Source organism: Aulonocara stuartgranti, assembly GCF_965226115.1.
Source record: "Aulonocara stuartgranti genome assembly, chromosome: 4".
Lineage (NCBI taxonomy): Eukaryota > Metazoa > Chordata > Actinopteri > Cichliformes > Cichlidae > Aulonocara > Aulonocara stuartgranti.
The window spans coordinates 36790744-36803996 of NC_138942.1; the positions used below are offsets into that span (position 1 = coordinate 36790744).

The following is a 13253-nucleotide window of genomic DNA, read 5'->3' on the forward strand; positions in this document are numbered from 1 at the left end:
ATATCCAGTTATATGCATACGTCAGTATAGCTAACATAACCATATATAAGGTCAAAGATCACAGTACTATAATGCAGTAATGTTAAACACAAAGGTGTATATCTACATAAATCTATCCTATCAGTGATCAGAGTACTGTAGTATACTTCTACTACTTACACTATACAAACTAAACTGCATTAGTGTGACTTTAAGTTACCATCAGTACAGACGAACTGATGGTAGTTGGACAAAATAAAGGCTTTGCAATTATTGTGAAGGGCTTCCGGTTAAAGTAAGATCAGCTGATTACCTCATAACAAATTGTTTGCTATAGAATGCAGCTCCCAGTCTTCATTAATATCATGTACTGTAACTCCCAGGTCTACAGAGAGACCAACAGCTGGTGCACGTTGTAACGCTGTGGCTTTCGTAGTCTCTCCTTTTTCTACAGCTCATGTGTTCTTCTTGTGATGGTGCGTCTTGAGGGAGGCTCATACATGCGGTCATTTGTTGATCCTAAGAACGTTCCTCAGACCGACTTCTTCAACAACAATAATCGGCCTGAAGTTTGTAGCTACTCACTTCACTGTGGCGTCTGTTAGCTTGTCTTTCTTTGGTTTATCTTGACTCCTCCCACTAGCTGAATCTACGTAGTCTGCCCAAGCCTCCCAACTCTGTTTGTTTGGGTGGTTTGTTTGCTGCCATCAACAGCGTGTAATGCATTTAAATGATACTTCAGACTTGAAGTACTCCGACGATAAAAAACTCAACTTTGCTTAAAAATAACTTTAGTTGTATCAACACTGCCCTCTGGAATAATTAGACTTTGGTGACAAACTGATGTGATCTCCATGTTTCCTTTGTTGGACTGTGGGCGAGTGTCAGAACTGAATGTACTGAGTAACATGTGGAGTTTAAATATGTGTCAGTTCCAGTTTTAGAGCTCTAAAGTGCAGCTATCATGTTAGGAATATGTTAGGAATAGACAGGAACACTGAGCACACTGAGGTCAAATCTTTATTTATCCAGTTCATCTGTAGGCTGAGCTCAGTCCATCCATTTAGTGAAATGATGTTTAAAGGTCTCCTTGTTCTGTGAGCGTGCACAGATCCTGAAGCAGAAAGCCTGGGTTAACAGAGAAATGATCATCACTGTGATGATGCTCACCATCTCTGACTGGGATTTGAGGTTTTGTCAAAGCAGCAAAGAAAGCCTGGCTATGTTGGACTGGGTGTGGAAGCAGCTCCCAGTTTGAGTTCAGGAGACAGACACCCTCTCTACTTTGACGATCAGCTTCAAACTTTCCTTTTTGATAAAACTTATAGTTAGAGCTGGATCAGGTGACCCTGAACCATCACTTAGTTATGCTGCTATAGAGATGGATAACAGATGGATTGTTGTTTTGTGTGTCTGCAGTCTGTCAGGCTGTCTGATCACAGAGGAAGGCTGTACTTCTCTGGCCTCAGCTCTGACCTCCAACCCCTCCCATCTGAGAGAGCTGGACCTGAGCTACAATCATCCAGGTGACTCAGGAATGAAGCTTCTGTCGGCTGGACTGAAGGATCCAGGCTGGAGACTGGACACTCTCAGGTATGGAGAGAATGTCTGATATAGGAGGAAGAGCTGGAATCATTTCCTGTGTCTTTCACTCACTTCCTGTTTGTTTCCTGCAGATGAGACATGAACAATCACACATGCAGGAATATTTTCAGGGACAGACACACTAGTCTAGCTGGATAGTACATGGATATTTATGTAGGGGGTCTTCAAGGAGTCTGTTTGCAGGAACATTAATGATAACTGATAAGTCATGTTGAGAGTTTCATTAAAAGTAGACTTACAGTTAGGTAATATTTGGACAGAGACAACATTTTGTAACTTTAGATACAAGTATCAGCCATGTGTGTGTTTCCCATGCTGTATGTCCACAGTCACAGTGACAGTCAGTGACACTGACAGAAGGATGAAACAAGGCTGTGAATCATTTCAGTCTGTGTGTGTGACAAAGAGGCAGACAGGAGCAGCTAACATTTGGAAATGGAAGCTTACTGGAAACACTACATTCACGGCTGAATTCACAATAGATTTGTTCTCAAGTGCACATTTAGCAGCTAATGCTAATACTGTTTTCCCTTTGCTTTCTACAGCAGCTATTGCTAAGTAGGCCACTTTGCTCCGCTAAGGATTTGTGTGACCATGATGGAGACTCTGATAAGCTAATGCTGCTAAGCTAATGCTGTTTACGGGCCCTGTTAGAATCAATATTTCATTCTCATTCTGTTGTTTGAGAACAATATTAACGTTTCACATCATTATAACACAAGACAAAAGGGTATTGGCATTAGCTACTAGTGCTTATTCACCTCAAATTACCTTTAGCTGCTAATGGCAGCCTACTTAGCATTAACTCCTCACTAATATAATGCTAATTTACATCAAATTAGCATTAACTGCTCATATTGTTATAAGGAAAGAGAAAACGGTATTAGCATTTGCTGCTAATAATTATTCACCCCTAATTAGAATAAGCCGCTAAAAGCAGCCAACTTAGCATTAATTCCTCACTTTGTTGTTACCCAACGGAAAAGAGTATTAGTATTAGCTACTATCATTTTTAATAAGTAAGAGAAAACAGTATTAGCAGTAGCGCATAATGCTAATTCACGTCAACGTAGTATTAGTTAATAATGGCAGCCTACTTAGCATTAACTGCTCACTAATATAATGCTAATTCGCATCAAATTAGAATTAGCTGCTCAAGTTGTTATAAGGAAAAAGAGAAAACGGTATTAGTATTAGCTGCTAATAATTATTCACCCCTAATTAGAGTTAGCCCCTAATGGCAGTCTACTTAGCATTAACTCCTGACATTGTTATAATGCAGGGGAAAAGAGTTACCATTATCGGATAATGCTAATTCTCATCAAATTAGCATTAGTTAATAACGGTAGACTTCATATCATTAGCTGCTGTCATTCTTACAAAGCAAACAGTATGAGCATTAGCTGTTAATCCTTTTTCATCTAAAATTAGAATTAGCCACTAATGGCGTATTGTTAAAAAGTAAGAAAAAACATTGTTAGCATAAGCGGATAATGCTAATTCATCTCAAATTAGTATTAGCTAATAATGGCACCTGCTTAGCATTAGCTGGTCACATTGTTATAAGGCAAGAAAATATGGTATTAGCATTAGCTGCCAATTTCTATTTACCTAAAATTAGCATTAGCCACTAATGGTAGCCTATAGCAAAAACTTCTTAATGCTAAATGAAGTTAATTAATGCTAAGTAGGTTTAACTGAAATTAAAGTAGTGTTAGCATTAGCTGCTGATATTGTTAAAAGGTAAGATAAAACATTGCTAGCAGCAGCGGATAATGCTAACACACATAATAATTAGCATTACCTAATAATGGCAGCCTTCTTAGCATTAGCTGCTCATATTGTTATAATGCAAGGGAAAAGAGTTGGCAAAAACAGTGTTAGCATTAGTGGATAATGCTAATTCACCTAAATTAGCATTAGCTAATAATGGCTACGTACTTAGCATTACCTACTAATATTGATATAAAGCAAGAAAATATGGTATTAGCATTAGCTTCTAATGCTTTCTCATCTAAAATTAGAATTAGCCACTAATGGCATCCTATTTAGCATTAACTCTTCACATCGCAAGGGAAAAATTAGAATTCAATAAAAAAAAAAGTGTTCACATTAGCTACTTGTATTGTTAAAAAGTAAGAAAAAACATTGTTAGCATAAGGGGATAATGCTAATTCACCTCAAATTAGTATTAGCTAATAACGGCAACCTACATAGCATTAGCTGGTCACATTGTTATAAAGCAAGAAAATATGGTATTAGCATTAGCTGCCAATTTCTATTTACCTAAAATTAGCATTAGCCACTAATGGTAGCCTATAGCAAAAACTTCTTAATGCTAAATGAAGTTAATTAATGCTAAGTAGGTTTAACTGAAATTAAAGTAGTGTTAGCATTAGCTGCTGATATTGTTAAAAGGTAAGATAAAACATTGCTAGCAGCAGCGGATAATGCTAACACACATAATAATTAGCATTACCTAATAATGGCAGCCTTCTTAGCATTAGCTGCTCATATTTTTATAATGCAAGGGAAAAGAGTTGGCAAAAACAGTGTTACCATTATCGGATAATGCTAATTCTCATCAAATTAGCATTAGTTAATAACGGTAGACTTCGTATCATTAGCTGCTGTCATTCTTACAAAGCAAACAGTATGAGCATTAGCTGTTAATCCTTTTTCATCTAAAATTAGAATTAGCCACTAATGGCGTATTGTTAAAAAGTAAGAAAAAACATTGTTAGCATAAGCGGATAATGCTAATTCATCTCAAATTAGTATTAGCTAATAATGGCACCTGCTTAGCATTAGCTGGTCACATTGTTATAAGGCAAGAAAATATGGTATTAGCATTAGCTGCCAATTTCTATTTACCTAAAATTAGCATTAGCCACTAATGGTAGCCTATAGCAAAAACTTCTTAATGCTAAATGAAGTTAATTAATGCTAAGTAGGTTTAACTGAAATTAAAGTAGTGTTAGCATTAGCTGCTGATATTGTTAAAAGGTAAGATAAAACATTGCTAGCAGCAGCGGATAATGCTAACACACATAATAATTAGCATTACCTAATAATGGCAGTCTACTTAGCATTAACTCCTCACTAATGTGATGCTAATTCACATTAAATTAGCTTTAGCATTAGCTGCTAGCATCAGCCTACCTAGCACTAGCTGCTCACATTGTTAAAAGGGAAGAGAATACGATATTAGCATTAGCTGGTAATATTTATTCACCCCTAATTAGAATTAGCCACTAATGGCAGCATACTTGGCGTTAACTCCTCACATCGTTGTAATGCAAATGAGGCTAACTTGCATTAAATTAGACTGCTGTTATTAGCTAATGCTATTTAGCAGTAGCTGCTCACATTGTTATAAAGCAAAGGAAAACGATATGAGCATTAGGTTCTAATGCGTATTTGCCTTAAATTAGACGTAGGTGCTAATGGCAGCCTACTTAGCATTAGCAGCTCAGATGTTATAATGCTAGGAAAAAGAGTGTTAGCATTAGCCGTTCACATTGTTATAAAGTTAAGGGAAATAGTGTTAGCATTAGCTACTCACATTTTTAAAAAAAGTAAGTGTTAGCATTAGTGCATAATGCTAATTCATGTCAAATTAGCATTAGTTAATAACGGCAGCCTATTTAGCATTAGCAGATAATGTTGACCTTGGCCCACTGGAAAAGTTAAGAACTAAAGATTTAGGAGTGTTTCTCGATAGCTCTTTCTCGTTTGAGAAACAAATGAATTCTGTTATTAAAACCAGCTGTAAGGTTTATATTGTTGATTGTCATTTATGCTTAGAAATATTTACTCATATATGCTTAGAGTTGTATAATCGATTGCATAATGATAGAGGTTTGATCCTTAGTAGTCTGTAAAGACTCTGTGTGCCTTCCAGAGTGCTCTGGCATGCACACACCACTTGGGGCCATGAGAGAGGTCGTACCCTCTCTTACTGATTTATGGTGTAGGACAGGGGTCTCAAACTCAATTTAGCTGGGGGCCGCTGCAGGCAGAGTCTGGGCCGCATTAGGTTTTCCACAGGAAAGGCATGGTTAAAAAATTCCAATCTTCTCAAATCTCTTTATTTTTATTTTTTAACACAAAATATGAAAAATGAATAAACAAATTAAGAATTAATAAGAAAATCAATCAATCTGTAAAACATAAATAAAATAATAATAAGATATTTTTAGTCAGTGAACTTGTGTGTTTCTTTCAGTCTTCTATATCTGCTGTGTTTAGATTGAAATGTCTGTATTAACAGTTCTATAACCTTCTTCTGAACATGAATGAACACTGTAGAAAATGAACTGTTCTTCTGAACATGGCTTCTCTTGCCTACTCCTTGCTGCTAGAGACCTGGCAGCGTTTCCTCTCGCATAGCCGAGCCAGATTTGGCCTGAGGGAGGAAGCAGTTGCGACCCTCAGTATGTCTTGAAGATGATCATCCGTAAGTCTGGACCTGTACTTGGACTTATTGAAGTTCAAAGTGGAGAAGAGCTTTTGGCACAAGTATGTGCTACCAAAAAGGCACATGGTCCGCTTGAACATTCGGGAAAGCCGAGGGAAACTAGGGCTCAATTCTCTCAAAAATTGTCCAAGCTTGTCTGCTTTTCCACTCACCTCCCTGAACTTTGCTTTGAGTTCAGAGTTGCACTGCAGCTCAATGAGCTCCATTTGAAGCACAGAAGGGGCATCTTGCACATCAAAGGAGAAGGGGTCCGCAAAAATGTGAAAGGTGGCTCTGTGTGTCTTGAAGTCAGCAAATCTGGGATCAAATTCCTCCTGTAGCCTCAAAATGACATCAACATACTCGTCAGCACTGAATGGTGTGCCTGCATCCACGAGTGCCTTGCATGCTGGGAAATGGCAAAGGTTTGTCTGAGAGAGCTGAGCTTTCCAGAGCGCCAGTTTTGTGGAGAATGCTCTCACGTTGTCATAGGCAGCACTGACAAGTTGCCCCTGGCCTTGTAACGTCTTGTTCAGTACATTAAGCTCATGTGTCATATCAACAAGAAAAGCTGAGTCCATGAGCCATTTGGGATCAGTTAGCACAGGAACACTAACTCCATCCTTCTCCATGAAGGCTTCACTTCTGCTCTCAACTCAAAAAGTCTCTTTAATACATTTCCCCTGCTGAGCCAACGTACCTCAGTGAAGTCGAGCACATCCCCATATTCTGACTCCATTTCCTCTAGAAAAGCACAGAACCTTCGGTGCTTTAAGCCCCTGGATCTGATTTGGTTGATGCATTTCACAACAATAGACATCACATTGTCAAACTTCAGGCATTTGCTGCAAAGGACCTGCTGATGGATGATGCAGTGCAGAGCAATGGCCTCCTCCACGCCTTCCTCTTCCAGTTTGTTTTGTGCCACCAGTCCATGTTTCCTCCCTGTCATTGATGGCGCTCCATCTGTTGTTATTCCAACAAACCTCTTCCATGGCAAACCAACATTCTCAATGGCATCACACAGCTTGTAAATATCTGCTGAGCGGTGGTCTGGCCATGCATTGGAATTACTGTGAGCAGCTCCTCCATCACTTCAAAACTGTCATCAACACCACGGACATACATTGGGAGCTGGGCAGTGTCGGTGATGTCTGTGGTCTCATCAAGAGCGACTGAGTATACACTGAAACATTTGGCTTTCTCACACAGTTGGTCATAAATGTCACTTGACAGGTCAGAAATGCGATCTGCTGCGGTGTTGGCAGAAAGGCTGATGTTGCTAAACTGACCTTTCTTTCCCGGACAGACTATATTTGCAGCCTGCAATATGCACTTTTAGACAAATGCACCTTCTGTGAATGGCTTCCCTGCTTTAGCAATCATCTCACTAACCACGTGGCTCCGACTGCTGCATTATTCTCTTTGGTTGCTTTCTTGGAGAAATCTTGCTGCCTCAGTAGATCTGTTTTAAGACTGGCAACCCGGTTCGCTCTCTCGTCTCCCTGGTATTTTGCATCCAGCTCAGCATGTCTAGTTGTGTAATGACGTTTCAAATTGTATTCCTTGTGCAGCGCAACTTTCTCTGTGCAAATAAGACAGGTCGGGGTGCCCCTGTGCTCAACAAAGAAATATTGCATTGCCCACTTTTCCTGAAATTGTCGGTGCTCATCACCAACCTTTCTCTTCACCGCAGGCTTTGAAAAAGACATGTTTGGGGCTATGTGACATTTATAATTCTACTTGGTGTCACTGTCGCATTGAAGTTTCAATCAAGCGTTTAGCCGACGGACGGGGAACGTCTCAACGCGTAGAGAACGTCATTTCTGCTTCTTTTTCTTGCAACCGTAGCACGGCGATCGGCAGATAAAAAGCCGGTAGCAGTCTCCTTTGTTTTTACGCTCGATGTTCATGTCTTTCATGACGACACGAACACCGTGGCGTTTGCAGATGGTAGAAAGTGCAGGGATAGCGAGCGCAAAAAAGGCGACTGCTCACGGCGCCGGGCTGTTGTTACAGGAGAAAGAAGCGGAAATGACAGCGTGACATATAACAAATAACATCAGCTGTTTCTGATGTTAGTTGTTTTGACTGCTTTTACATTATATTGAAATATATGTAATGTTCATGTTTGCTGCAATGCAAACGCAGTGATGCAAATAAAAACATGGAGCCACAAATTACGGTGCGACCCTATAATTAGTCCGGGTTACCGGGGACTGTTGTTGCCGATGAACAGGTGTCGCTATGTGACTGCAGACTAAATTGGGCTGCATTGAGTTCATGACTTTTCTTTTATCCCGCCGCCTACGCATCACTGTGAGAGTTAATATGAGATCTCTCTCTGTGGAAAAATAACTTTAAATCCCACTGACGTGTGTATAAATCTATATACGTATAATGTCCCGCTGGGCAGCAACTTAAAAAACAACTTTTTTTGAAGTGTTGTGAACGCAGCGCGCTGGGGCGAATGTCGGCGTTTGCCCAATAGAAAGGAGGAAGCCAGCCAGGCACAGGAAAGAAAGAAACACTCCAGGGCAACGCTGCTGGAACTTTGACTCATTGAGAAATGTTTCCCTGCTTGCATCAAGCCCGGCTGGTGTCCCCTGAGATCCATATCCCACCCTGATTGGTGGGTTAATTCAGCTCCGCCCACAACACTGTAAAGTGTCATACATTATCAAACTAACATTACATTTTCATATTAAGGTGGGGCCAAAAACTATCGTCCGGCAGGCCGCAATTGGCCCGCGGGCCGCGAGTTTGAGACCCCTGGTGTAGGAGGACACCTACTCTGTGTCTGGTTAAGTATAAGAGCCCTTTGTTAGGGGGACCGCTGGACTCTTAGCACCAGCTTTGGGGTCACAGGGTCACATCTGGAACACACACACAGACACACACAGACACAGACACACAGACACACACACACACACACACACAGACACACACACACACAGACACACACACACACAGACACACAGACACACACACACACACACACACAGACACACACACACAGACACACACACACACACACACACACACACACAGACACACACACAGACACAGACACACACAGACACACACACAGACACACACACACACACACACACACACAGACACACACACAGACACACACACACACACAGACACACACACACAGACACACACACACACACAGACACACACACACACACACACAGACACACACACAGACACACACACACACACACGCACACACACACACAGACACACACACACACAGACACACACACAGACACACAGACACACACACACACAGACACACACAGACACACACACACACACACACACAGACACACACACACAGACACACAGACACAGACACACACACACACAGACACACACACACACACAGACACACACACAGACACACACAGACACACACACAGAGACACACACACAGAGACACACACACAGAGACACACAGACACACAGACACACACAGAGACACACACAGAGACACACAGACACACACGCACACACACACAGACACGCACACGCACACACAGACACACACACACAGACACGCACACACGCACACACACACACACAGACACACACACCACACACACACACACACAGACGCACACACACACACACACACACACACACACAGACACACACACACACACACACACACAGACACACACACACACACACACAGACACACACACACACACACACAGACGCACACACACAGACACAGACGCACACACACAGACACACACACCACACAGACACACACACCACACACACACACACACACAGACGCACACACACACACACACACACACAGACGCACACACACAGACGCGCACACACACAGACACACACACAGACGCGCACACACACACACACACCACACACACACACACACACACAGACACACACACCACACACACACACACACACAGACACACACACACACACACACACACACACACACACACACAGACACACACTATGCACAGACTGGTACTCTTTGTTCATACCTGTGTAAGACGTCATAATGAACTTGTGCATATTCATGTAAGCTCAATAAAGAGCAGTGTTACGAGGGAGCAGACGAGAGCGACTGAGGTCAAGTGAAGGAACGGCGCTGTCACAGTTCTCTCCCTCATCAATTGTCTGGTTCCAGCGGTGGGTCTGTGCTAGACGACCCATCACCAGCTTTTTCCACTGGTTACCAGTACGTGGTAGAATCCACTTCCAGATCTGGTTGTCTTTAAATCTGTGAATGGATTGGCTCCATCTTATCTCTCTTTAACAAAAGAATCCAAGTGGAGCCCTCAGGTCTGCAGATAAGCAGCTTCTGACCAGAACTAGACGTAAAAACAGAGGTGAGCTTTATCGATGGCTGCAGCCAAACTCTGGAACAGTCGCCCTTCACATCAGGTCGTCACCAACACTGGACATTTTTAAAAGCCGGTTGGAAACACATTTGTACTCTGTAGCTTTCAATCCTGACCAGTCTTTATAGTCATTACTGTGTATGTTTCCTATTTTCTCTCTACTCTGTGCAGCACTTTGGCTCAAGCTGTTTTTAAATGTGCTGATAAATAAATGTAGATTTCTTTGAATAAAACAGTGGAGCCGAGCTTTGAGCTCAGTGTGTAACAGTGTGTGTGTGAGAGCCATGTAATGTCCATGTGTGCATGCTGACTGTGCTGCTCTGACCCCCCTCCTCCTTTCAGGGTGGAGCCTGCTGGAGTCCGATGGTTGAGACCAGGTCTGAGGAAGTGTAAGTGTGTTTTTAATGGGATTCATGAAAACAAAGCAGCACACATTCAACCATCTTCATCATGTCAGGAGTCATCATCAAAGTGTCAATCAATGAACAGATGATGGATCAATAACTGCAGCTGGATTGTGTTTGTTCTCTCCATCAGATTCCTGTCAACTCACAATCGACACAAACACAGTGAACACAGAGCTCCAACTGTCTGACAACAACAGGAAGGTGACATATGTGGAGGAGGTTCAGTCATATCCTGATCATCCAGACAGATTTGATGGTTTTTATCCTCAGCTGCTGTGTAGAAATGGTCTGACTGGTCGCTGTTACTGGGAGGTCGAGTGGAGAGGAAGAGTTTTTATATCAGTGAGTTACAGAAGCATCAGAAGGAAAGGAGACAGCTATGACTGTGTGTTTGGATACAATGATCAGTCCTGGAGTCTGTGGTGCACTGATGATGGTCCTCGTCATGTCTGGCACAATAACAGAGAAACACCCATCTCCTCCTCCTCCTCCTCCTCTGTCTCTAACAGAGCAGCAGTGTATGTGGACTGTCCTGCTGGCACTCTGTCCTTCTACAGAGTCTCCTCTGACACTCTGATCCACCTCCACACCTTCAACACCACATTCACTCAAACTCTTTATCCTGGGTTTATGTTCTGGTATCCTGGTTCCTCAGTGTCCCTGTGCTGAGTGGAGTGTAAAGAGTGTCTCCTGTTACAGAAACACTCTGACTGTTGAACAGATAGTTCAGTCTGTACATGTCTGTCTCTTTCACTCACAAACACGTTTTCAGATTCATGGATTCAATCAGTTGATGTTTGAAACTCTTCTAAATGATTCCTTGTAAACTTCTTCAGTCACAAACAAACAGGAAGTGATGTCACATGTGTTCCTGTCCACACAGCAGAATGAGTCTATTGCTGACAGTGATGTACAAACAGAGTGAGCATTTCTGAGGCCCAAAATAAACTGAGTAGTTCACTGAATGAACAATGGACTGTGAGCTCAGTTCCTTCATCATTAGTATGGATTATATATGTATATGTATTATATTAGTATCATATATATCAGGTGCTGCTGCTTTCAGTCATTGTGCAAATGTGCTGTTTGTAAGCTTGTAAAGCTGCAGTCAGCTGAGACTGAAGAAGTCACCTGATCAGTGAGCAAACGTTTCTGAAAACGTCCAGATGAACAGAATCAACCTTTTGGGATCAGCCAGCAATGCAGCATCATTGTTGTTCAGCTTCAGAGGTTTGCAGGAATGAACTGATGACCAGAAACAGCTGCAAAGTCCAAGAAAATACCAGCTGGAGTTCAGCTGCATTTGAAGAAGTCAAAGAAAAGTAAGGATGGCAAAGGGCGACGTTTTCTTCCAAAGAGCTGCAAACATGGTCGACGCCTCATTAGAAGAATCATCTGGACATTTGTGAGGAACTCTAACCAAGAAAGCAACGTCACACAGATCCAACAGACAGTTTCCATGACTGCAAGTGTTGAGTGGAAAAATGCTACATTGCATTATTGCATCCTCTCACCACAGGAGGCGCTGTTGGCACCACTGATTGCTGATCAGCTGTTCTCTGATGATCTGATTGATACTGTGAATAACGGGACTCACTGAACTCTGTGACACAGTGAAGATTACAGAGTTTAACTTCAACATCTGACTGACGTCACACAGACAGAAGGATGAACCAGTGAGGCACAGAACACCGTTACTGGAGATACTGGATCAGCTCCATGTGAACCTCTGATGGAGAAGCTGCTGAGCCAGAGAAACATCAGGACATGACAGCAGCTGCACTTATCTAACAACATGTAGCAGAGCTGATCTATGTTAGAGGATCTATCACAGCAGCTGAAGCCAAAGTCCAACACTGGATACCAGCTGAGCCTGTGCTGAGTGTAGTGTTACAGGAAAAGGGCAGAAACACTGGTAGCTCCCAGTGATGCTGACTGGGGCACAGAGCTGAATGATGCAGCATCAGGACACTGTTTCAGTCTGACTGACAGAGAAACCTGTAGCTGTATCTACATGTGAGGCAGAGGCCACACAAGCAGCTTTCTATGTTTCACAGTGACTGAGATCTTCAGTGGGGGTGGACATGCTCCTGTACAGACCTCTGAGGAGAACCAAGGTGCAGTCAAAGAGTCCAGTCTGTCCTCACAGATGTGAACATGTGCTTTCATCAGGTCTGCTGTCAGCTAGCAGGCTCACATCAGAATCACTGTTCCTGAAAAACACAGTCTGTGTGACATCATCAGTCAGCTGATGGTCCCAGATCTGAATGGTTTCTGTCTCTACTGAGGAAGTCAGAGAATATCACTGAGGTGTGGATCAGGTCTGAGTGAGCTGTGGAGGGACAGCTTTAAACAGTCCACAGGTCTCACGTCCTGCTCAGTCTGGTAGCAGATACCTCGTATTGTTCC

At 42.3% G+C, this 13253-nt stretch overlaps 2 protein-coding genes across 3 annotated transcripts in view; both read left to right on the forward strand.

Annotated features, from left to right (window-relative positions):
* LOC309704937 (protein NLRC3-like) overlaps window positions 1–11816 on the forward strand; it is a 37417-nt gene extending 25601 nt beyond the window's left edge. Inside the window, exons 11-13 of one of the 2 annotated variants that reach the window (XM_082530454.1) lie at window positions 1399–1572; window positions 10780–10826; window positions 10975–11816. In XM_082530454.1, the coding sequence (XP_082386580.1) occupies window positions 1399–1572; window positions 10780–10826; window positions 10975–11513 (760 nt within the window). In that variant the 3' untranslated portion in view covers window positions 11514–11816. Of the gene's footprint in view, window positions 1–1398; window positions 2224–10779; window positions 10827–10974 lie in introns of those variants that run through there. The other variant, XM_082530453.1, reaches the window with a different exon arrangement.
* Window positions 1–13253, forward strand: part of LOC309704947 (protein NLRC3-like) — a 146302-nt gene that overhangs the window by 55822 nt on the left and 77227 nt on the right. The window lies entirely within an intron of this gene.